The sequence below is a fragment of the Chiloscyllium plagiosum genome, chromosome 41, assembly GCF_004010195.1.
Source record: "Chiloscyllium plagiosum isolate BGI_BamShark_2017 chromosome 41, ASM401019v2, whole genome shotgun sequence".
Lineage (NCBI taxonomy): Eukaryota > Metazoa > Chordata > Chondrichthyes > Orectolobiformes > Hemiscylliidae > Chiloscyllium > Chiloscyllium plagiosum.
In genome coordinates, this window is record NC_057750.1 from 6346315 (window position 1) to 6356164 (window position 9850).

A 9850-nucleotide genomic window follows, 5' to 3' on the forward strand; every position below is an offset into this window, starting at 1 on the left:
GTGTTTTTCTGTGTTTATGTGTTCGGTATTTTTCTGTGTTTATGTGTTCAGTGTTTTTCTGTGTTTATGTGTTCGGTGTTTTTCTGTGTTTATGTGTTCAGTGTTTTTCTGTGTTTATGTGTTTGGTGTTTTTCTGTGTTTTTTTTATGGGTGTTTTCTTGTCTGCAAAACTTTTTGGACATGATTTGATTTGATTTACGTAGGTCCAGTGAAAAGTCTTGTTTTGCGTACAGTACAGGCAGATCGTACACTAGAAAGATCACAGGCTGCTAGAACAGAGTGAGGAATACAGTGTTACAGCTGCAGAGAAGGTGCACCAAGAGTGAGATCAACATTAGATTTGGATTTTGAGAGGTCCATTCAGAAGTCTGATAACAGCGGGGAAGAAGTTTGTCCATGTGTTTGAGTCTTTGTACCTACTGCCCGATGGAAGAGGGTCTAACCGGGGTGGGAGGGCTCACTGATGATGTAGGTTGCTTTCCTGAGGCAGTGGGAGGTGTAGGCGGAGACAGTGGACGGGAGGCTGGTGATGGACTGGGCTGTAGTTTGAACTCAGTGCATCTGCAGGTCTGAGAACAACAAATGCAGTGGGTCAGGCAGCAGCCATAGAGTCTAGACTCGAAACGTTAGCTTGCTCTCGGTCCCTGGATGCTATCTGAATGCTGTGATCTCCAGTAATTGTTGCTTTCAGTACAGAGTCCAGCGTCTGCAGTGATTTGTCCCTGCGTTTCATCTGTGGGTCAGTATGGCTTCTAGAGGGTTTTTGTGTTTGTTTTAGTCATGTGGATGAAGAGTGCCTGAGCTGCATTATAACCGTAACAGTGCCTCCCCGTGGCTGATCTGGTCTCTTTCCACATTGCACAGGGCGGTGATGACCTTGATCCCAACTACGTGCTGAGCAGCAGGGTCCGAACTGGCCGTAGTATCAAGGGCATCGCGCTGCCACCTCACTGCAGCCGGGGAGAACGCCGTCTCATTGAGAAACTCAGTATAAATGGTAGGTCAGCAGGGGGTGCTGGGCTGGGGTTGGGGGCAGGGGCGGGCGGCGTGATGGATTCAGGGCTGAGGGTGATGGGAGGGAGGGGGCACCAGGGTCAATACCCACAGGCTTCAACTTTATCAGCTTTCGATCTCACGGTCACCGTTCCCCTTCCCCTTGGTGTTGGGTGATTTTTAAACTTTGTCCACCCCCTCCAAATCTTCCCTAAAGGGGCATTAGTGAACCAGATGGGTCTTTACTCCTAATCCCAGATAGGTGCTGGATTCAAAGTCCCACCATCTGCTGCAGCAGGATTCAAACCCAGGTACCCAGAACATTATCTGGGTCTCTTAAATAACACTGCGGTGATAATACCACTCGGCCATCATTTCCCTGTAGGTCGGGATGTGGGAACATCTCCAACTCAAAGTCTCATATCATTGCGATTTAAAAAAACACGCATGTTTATTTATATGGGTGTCCCTACCATTCATTGCCCATCCCTAGTTGCCCAGAGGGAGGGTAAGAGTCAGTCACGCCACTGTGGAGTCACATGTCAGGCCAGACCGGGTAAGGTTGGCAGATACCCTTCTCTGAAGGACATTAGTGAACCATAGAGTCATAGAGATGTACAGCATGGAAATGGACCTTCGGTCCAACTCGTCCATGCTGACCAGATATCCCAACCCAGTCTAGTCCCACCTGCCAGCACTTGGTGCATATCCCTCTAAACCCTTCCTATTCATATACCCATCCAAATGCCTCTTAAATGTTGCAATTGTACCAGCCTTCACCACATCCTCTGACAGCTCATTCCATACACACACCACCCTCTGTGTGAAAAAAGCTGTCCCTTAGGTCTCTTATATCTTTCCCCTCTCACCCTAATCCTTATCCCTCCAGTTCTGACTTTGTCTATTTACCCTATCCATGCCCCTCATGATTTTATAAACCTCTATAAGGTCACCCCTCAGCCTCCGACACTCCAGGGAAAACAGCTCCAGCCTGTTCAGCCTCTCCCTGTAGCTCAAATCCTCCAACCCTGGCAACATCTTTGTAAATCTTTTCTGAACCCTTTCAAGTTTCACAACATCTTTCCGATAGGAAGGAGACCAGAATTGCACGCATGCAGCACCTCGCATTTGTCTGAATTAAACTCCATCTGCCACTTCTCAGCTCATTGGCCCATCTGGTCCGGATTCTGTTGTAATCTGAGGTAACCCTCTTCGCTGTCCACTACACCTCCAATTTTGGTGTCATCTGCAAACTTACTAACTGTACCTCTTATGCTCGCATCCAAATCATTTATGTAAATGACAAAAAGTAGAGGACCCAGCACCAATCCTTGTGACACTCCACTGGTCACAGGCCTCCAGTCTGAAAAACAACCCTGCACCACCACCCTCTGTCTTCTACCTTTGAGCCAGTTCTGTATCCAAATGGCTAGTTCTCCCTGTATTCCATGAGATCTAACCTTGCTAATCAGTCTCCCATGGGGAACCTTGTCCAATACCTTACTGAAGTCCATATGGATCACATCTACTGCTCTGCCCTCATCAATCTTCTTTGTTATTTCTTCAAAAAACTCAAACAAGTTCAACCAGGTCGGGTTTTTTTCCGACAATTAGTTATGGCTTCCATTAGCTTTTAATTCTGGATTTTTTAAAAATAGCGTTCATATTTCAACATCTGCCCTGGTGTGATTTGAGCTCCAACTCCCAGCATTTGGAGTATTGTGTGCATTTCTGGTCACCCTACTGAAGAAAGGACATAATTAAACTCGGGAACAGTACAAAACGTTTTACTGGGATTCTGTCTGGACTGGAGGGCTTGAGTTATATGGAGAGACTGGGACTTCTTTCACCTGGAGTGTAGCAGACTGAGGGATGACCTTATAGAGGTCTATAAAATCATGAGGGGCATTCCCAGGGTAGATAGCCAACATCTTTTGCACAGGGTAGGGGAGTCTATGACCAGAGGTCATAGGTTAACAGTGAGAGGAGTGGGTTACAAAAGGATCCAAAGGGGCAATTTTTTCACACAGAGGGTGGTGAGTGCCTGGAACAGGAGATAATGGTGGAGGTGAGCATAATTTAAGAAACATGTAGACAGGTAGATGGATGGGATAGGTATGGAGGGAGAGGGACCAAATGCAGGCAAATGGGACTAGTTTAAATTGTGAAACCTGGGCGCCATGGACACATTGGGCTGAAAGGTCTGTTTCCATGCTGTCGACCTCTGCCTCCATGACTCAATTAGCCCGAGATTCTGAGTCCCTCGACCATGTGACGATATTGGCCGTTCCTTCAATGTCGCTGGGTCAAAATCCTGGAATTCCCTCCCTGATTGGCACCCTGTGGGTGTCCCTGCAGCAGCGGGTCAACAAAGCAATTCACCACCACCTTCTTGAGGGGCAACTAGGGACGGGCAATACTGAATAATGTGACGTTAATGGAATACCGGTCGGCATTAAAATGAAACTTTGCACCTTTCCTTCTGGGCTGGAGTTTGCTTATCGCAATAATTATTACTTTGCCGGGTAAGGAATTCAAGTCTTGTTGAATTCTTTCCTCTCACGTCCATCAGGACATGTGCAAGAATACCAAATTTCAAACCATCACCACAATTGTTTATAAAATACTTTGCTAAACATCTTATTCAGAGATGTTATGACACACCTCTGGAGGAGGTGAGACTTGAATCGTACAATGCTTATAGTGCGGAAGCAGGCCATTCAGCCCATCGAGTCCACACTAACTTTCCAAAGAGCATCCCGCCCAAACCCGCCCCTTTATCTCATGTCTGTAATCCTGCATTTCCCAGGCTAACCAACCAAGCTTGTCCGTTCCCTGGACACTATGGGGTAATTTAGCACGGCCAATCCACTCTAACCTGCACATCCCTGGACACTATGGGGCAATTTAGCACGGCCAAATCCACCCTAACCTGCACATCCCTGGACACTATGGGGCAAGTTAGCACGGCCAATCCACCCTAACCTGCACATCCCTGGGCACTATGGGTAATTTAGCACAGCCAATTCACCCTAACCTGCATATCTTTGGACTGTGGGAGGAAACCAGAGCACCCGCAGGTAACCCATGCAGGCGCAGGGAGAATGTGCAAACTCCACACAGACAGTCACCCGAGGCTGGGATCGAACCTGGGTCACTGGTGCTGTGAGGCAGCAGCGCTAGCCACTGAGCCACTGTAAACCCAGGCCTCCTGGTCCAGGTGTAGTGATGCTACCACAAGAGAGCCCTCATCACTGCAGTTGAAATTTGCAGTGTTGATTGGTTTCATTCCTGCTGGTACTGTGCGGGTGTTGGTGCGAGATTTCCTTTAACGGGCCACTGCTGTGAGTCCAATAAGACGTTCCGGCCGCAGTACAATTGAGCAATGCCACGTGTGGATTCCTGTGCTACTGCGATGCCACCCAGGTCCATTGGCTAGTTGAATTAGAAATCCACTGGCTGTTTGCATTAGGCAGGGTAAAGACTGTACCCAAGCAGCCTTATCTTCCAAAACCAAGACAAATACTGTCAGCTGCAACTCACTGTTTGGACAGCACTGACTGAACAACCCAGAGTGTGCCACTCACTACCCTAACGCCGTTTTCAAATCATTTGAGTCCAAAGTATGGCTCAAGTCGACCACGATCTCATTGAATGGTCTCCCTCCTATCGGAAGGATCTTGTGAAACCTGAAAGGGTTCAGGAAAGATTTACATGGATGTTGCCAGGGTTGGAGGGTTTGAGCTACAGGGAGAGGCTGAAAGGGCTGGGGCTGTTTTCCCTGGAGCATCACATAAATATATATACACACAGACACAGACACACACATACACAGATGAAAATGCACCCACAGATGTACACAGGCACACACACACACACATACATACACAGATATAAATACACTCACACATATACACAGACATACAGATATATGCATAGCCACACATATACACAACACAGAGATATAAACATACCCACTGATGTACACACACACACACACACAGGCACAATTGCAACCTTTAAAAGGCATTTGGATGGGTATATGAATAGGAAGGGTTTGGAGGGATATGGGCTGGGTGCTGGCAGGTGGGACTAGATTGGGTTGGGATATCTGGTCAGCATGACTGAAGGGTCTGTTTCCACGCTGTACGTCTCTATGACTCTATGAATGAAGGAACAGGCTCAAGGGACTGAATGGCCTCCTCCTGTCCCTATAAAACAGGGGCCCATTCTTTGGAAACCAAAGGGATATGTTCAAGGCCTGTCCCTCCTAACAGCCTATCCCCTTGCTTTCTTCATGACAATGCCTCGTTCAGTCAGAGCTGACCAATGAGCTTGCAGCTTTTCCCTTGCTGTTCTGGGATTTGCCTGTTTGGAATTTGGCATTCTTGCATTGGTCCTGAAGAGTGTAAACCTTTGTGCTCCCCAAACTAACGTTTCTTGTTTTAACGTCAGCTCTCAACAGCCTGACCGGTGAGCTCAAGGGCAAATATTACCCTCTGTCCAGTATGTCTGACGCCGAGCAGCAGCAGCTGATTGATGACCACTTCCTGTTTGACAAGCCAATCTCCCCACTGCTCCTGGCCTCTGGAATGGCCCGCGACTGGCCTGATGCAAGAGGAATTTGGTGAGTAATTGCAAAGATGTTCAACCCGCAAACGCTATTAGCCCCCAGAGTCGAACACACAGTGAGAGGCCATTCATCCCAACCATTCCTGCTGGTATTAATGCCCATCCCTCCCATCTCTATCCCTGACCCCTTTCTCATTTCATTTCCTGTGTCCCTTTGTGTTTAGTCTCCTTAAACACTGTTCACCTTCATTAGCACTCACTTCCACATCTTTCCTAAAGTGAGGCGACCAGAACTGCACACATTACTCCAAATGTGGCCTAACCAAGGTCCTGTACAGGTGCAACATCACTTTATGACTCTTGAATTCAATCCCTCTGCTAATGAACGCTAATACACCATAGGCCTTCTTACAAGCTCTATCCACCTGAGTGGCAACTTTCAAAGAGCTATGAACATAGACCCCAAGATCCCTCTGCTCCTCCACCTTACTAAGAACCCTACCGTTAACCCTGTATTCCGCATTCTTATTTGTCCTTCCAAAATGGACAACCTCACACTTGAAAGGGTTGAACTCCATCTGCCACTCCTCAGCCCAGCTCTGCATCATATCTAAGTCCCTTTGCAGCCGACAAGAGCCCTCCTCACTATCCACAACTCCACCAATCTTCGTATCGTCTGCAAAATGTCTGCAACATGACTGTATAACTCTATGACTGTATAACTTTATGACTGTATAACTCTATGACTGTATGACTCTAAGACTCTATAACTCTATGACTGTGTTACTCTATGACTCTATAACTCTATGACTGTATAACCCTATGACTGTATAACTCTATGACTGTATGACTCTATAACTCTATAACGCTATGACTGTATAACCCTATGACTGTATGACTGTGTGACTGTATAACCCTATGACTGTATAACCCTATGACTGTATGACTCTATAACTCTATGACTGTATAACCCTATGACTGTATGACTCTATGACTGTGTTACTCTATGACTCTATAACTCTATGACTGTATAACTCTATGACTGTATAACCCTATGACTGTATAACTCTATGACTGTATGACTCTATAACTCTATAACACTATGACTGTATAATTCTATGACTGACTCTATAACGCTATGACTGTGTGACTCTATGACTCTATGACTGTATAACCCTATGACTGTATGACTCTATGACTCTATAACTCGATAGTCCTATGACTGTATAATCCTATGACTGTATAATCCTATGACTGTGTGACTCTATGACTCCATGAGAAAAGAAAAGTGTTGGAAGTTCCCCTCCCATGTTACCAAGAAAATATCTCCCTGTGTCCTTGGTGCTGGAGGTGAGGTCGGGGAGGTGGGGGTGTGCCAGAATGGTTTGATTGATGCTTTTGAATTTTGGTTCTTGACTCAGGCATAATGACAACAAGACTTTCTTGGTCTGGATCAATGAGGAAGACCATCTCCGAGTCATCTCGATGCAGAAAGGTGGCAACATGAAGGAGGTGTTCACACGCTTCTGTGTGGGCCTGAAGAAGGTAAGATGGCTCGGCCAGTCCAGTCAGACGCCGGCCGACAAAATGGTGGTGGGCCTATCCTGACACAGCAAGAGTCCAAACTGTCTCGCTGAGACCAAACATGGCTCTCATTCCCTCCCCTGAAGCCCAGCCTGTTTGTATCTCTCGAGTAACCGATAAGTTTCCTTTCAAAACCGAACACGGAAACTACTGGAGAAACTTGCTCTGTGGAGAGAGAAAGCCGAGTTATGAAGGGTTATGGGGAGAGGCTGAATAGGCTGGGACTTTTTTTTTAACTGGACAGTAGGAGAATACAGAGGTTTTTCACAATCCCAAGAGGTATAGGTAAGGTGAACGGCAGGTGTTTTTTTCCCTGAGGTGGGGAATTTCACAACATTTTTAAGGTGAGAGGAGAAAGATTTAAAAAGGACGTGAGGGGCAACGTTTTTACACAGAGAAGTGGTTCGTGTGTGGAATGAACTCCCAGAGGAAGTGGTGGATGTGGGTTTAAAAAACATTTGGATAAGTTCATGGATAGGAAAGGTTTGGAGGGATATGGGCCAGGAGCAGGCAGGTGGGACTAGTTTAGTTTGGGATTATGGTCAGCACGGACTGGATGGGCCGAAGGGTCTGTTTCCGTGCTGGATGACTCTAAAGGTCACCGGAGCTGATATATTACCTCTGGTTTTTCTCTCTCCCTCTACAGATGCTGTCAGACCTGCTGAGTTTCTCCAGCGATTCCTGTTTTTGTTTCAGACTGCCTGCATCTGCAGTTCTTTGTTTTATGCCGAGGCACGGTTTATTGGGAGGGAGGAGATTCCAGTGGGGAACAGAAAGAGACTAGTCAGGCCGAAAGGCCTGTGATGTTCAGTAGGATGCTGGGGATTCATTCTCCAATTCTTAACGTTGTTTCGTGATGCAGATTGAGGAGATCTTCAAAGAGGCCGGACGTGGTTTTATGTGGAATGAGCATCTTGGCTATGTCCTGACCTGCCCATCTAACCTGGGCACTGGTCTGCGTGGTGGTGTCCACGTTAAAATCCCTCACCTGTGCAAGCATGAGAAATTCGCCGAGGTCCTCAAGAGGACGAGGCTGCAGAAGCGTGGTACAGGTAAGGGCCCCATGGGAATGCGCTGATTCCCCTCTTTCCCCCAGCAACTACATCCAAATGGCTGCCACAGCGGCTGACAAGAAAATAAATGGCCAGAACGTAACATGATCAAAATGGCTGCCCCAGTGGCCGACATGAACAAAATGGCTGCCCCAGTGGCTGACGGGAAAGTAAACGGCCAAAATGTAACATACCCAAAATGGCTGCCACATTTTGGCCAACATGAAGAAAATGGCTGTCATCGTGGCCGACAGGAAAATAAATGGTCAAAATGTAACGTGAAGCAAAACAGCTGCTGCAGAGGCTGCTATAGGAAAGAGTTGGCTATGAGTGAAGGTAATGTGGGCAAATGAACCCTTTCGGATATTTGGGGGATATGCTAAGATCGACAGGGCTCTCTGGTGGTTTTTGGTCACTTGTGTTATAAGACGGTAGTCTAATTGTTGTCCTTTGGCCTGCCAGGTGGTGTCGACACTGAAGCAGTTGGCAGTGTCTATGACATCTCCAACGCTGACCGCCTGGGCTTCTCTGAGGTCGAGCAGGTCCAAATGGTGGTTGATGGCGTGAAGCTGATGATCGAGATGGAGAAGCGACTGGAGAAGGGGAAGAGCATCGATGACCTGATGCCAGCCCAGAAGTAAACCAGAAGAGCCAGTGGCAGACCAGAGAGGAATTCTGAGCTGCCTCGGAACATCACAGGTCATGAACTTTGAACTTTGGAGGGAGCTTCTCACCCTTGTACTTCCTAGGCCACAGGCTTATCTTTCAGATACAGACAACATCACTCGTGGAAATGGAAGGTTGGCTTTAGTCGTGTGGAAATGCTCCCAGACACCTCTTAACACTGACAGAACACACCAATAAAACATGGCCCCAGATGTCTGGTCTTTTTTCTTGTATTGCTGAGTCGGGTTATTGTAGAAATGGGGGTGGCGGGAAAATATTTCCTCTTCTTCCTAATCCAGAACAACCATGAATTTTTTTTCCCTCCTTTTTTTGAACTGACTGACGTTGAGCTGAATTGAACGATTTTGACTTGAAAGTGAGAGAGGCTGATCTCAGTACGATTGGTGAGAATTCCGATCTGGAGGTCTACAATGCTACGGAAAATGTTCTTCTTATTCACTCATGGAATGTTTACGTTTTTTTTCCCAGCTGCCCCAGAGGGCAGGTAAGAGTCAGCTACATCGCTGTGAGTCTGGAGTCACGTGTAGGCCCAGAACGGGTGAGATTGGCAGATTTCCTTCCCTAAAGGACATGAGTTTTCATGCCAGTGGCTATATACTAATCATTAGACTATCCTTTAATTCCAAGAGTTAAAAACAAATCTTTGTTTAGCACTAGCCTCATACACTGCAGAAGAAGACCCTTCGGCCCAACTCATCCATGCCGACCAGGTTTCCCAAACTAAACTCGTGCTATTTGCCTGCATTTGGCCCATACCACTCTAAATCTTTCTGATCCACGTACCTGTCCTTTAGAACGTAAGAACTAGGAAAGGGAGTAGGCCATTTGGCCCCTCGAACCTGTTCCCCCATTCAATAAGATCATGGTTGATCTTTATCATGGACTCAGCTCCACTTACTCATCCACTCACCATAACCTTAAATGTCCAAACGTCTTTTAAATGCTGTAATTGTACCAGCCTC

At 46.9% G+C, this 9850-nt stretch overlaps 1 protein-coding gene across 1 annotated transcript in view; it reads left to right on the forward strand.

Annotated features, from left to right (window-relative positions):
- LOC122542796 (creatine kinase M-type) overlaps positions 1 to 9079 on the forward strand; it is a 21710-nt gene extending 12631 nt beyond the window's left edge. Inside the window, exons 4-8 of the mRNA XM_043680847.1 lie at positions 865 to 997; positions 5449 to 5620; positions 6987 to 7110; positions 8012 to 8201; positions 8664 to 9079. Of these exons, the coding sequence (XP_043536782.1) occupies positions 865 to 997; positions 5449 to 5620; positions 6987 to 7110; positions 8012 to 8201; positions 8664 to 8842 (798 nt within the window). The 3' untranslated portion in view covers positions 8843 to 9079. The remainder of the gene's footprint in view (positions 1 to 864; positions 998 to 5448; positions 5621 to 6986; positions 7111 to 8011; positions 8202 to 8663) is intronic.
- Positions 9080 to 9850: the final 771 nt, after the last annotated feature.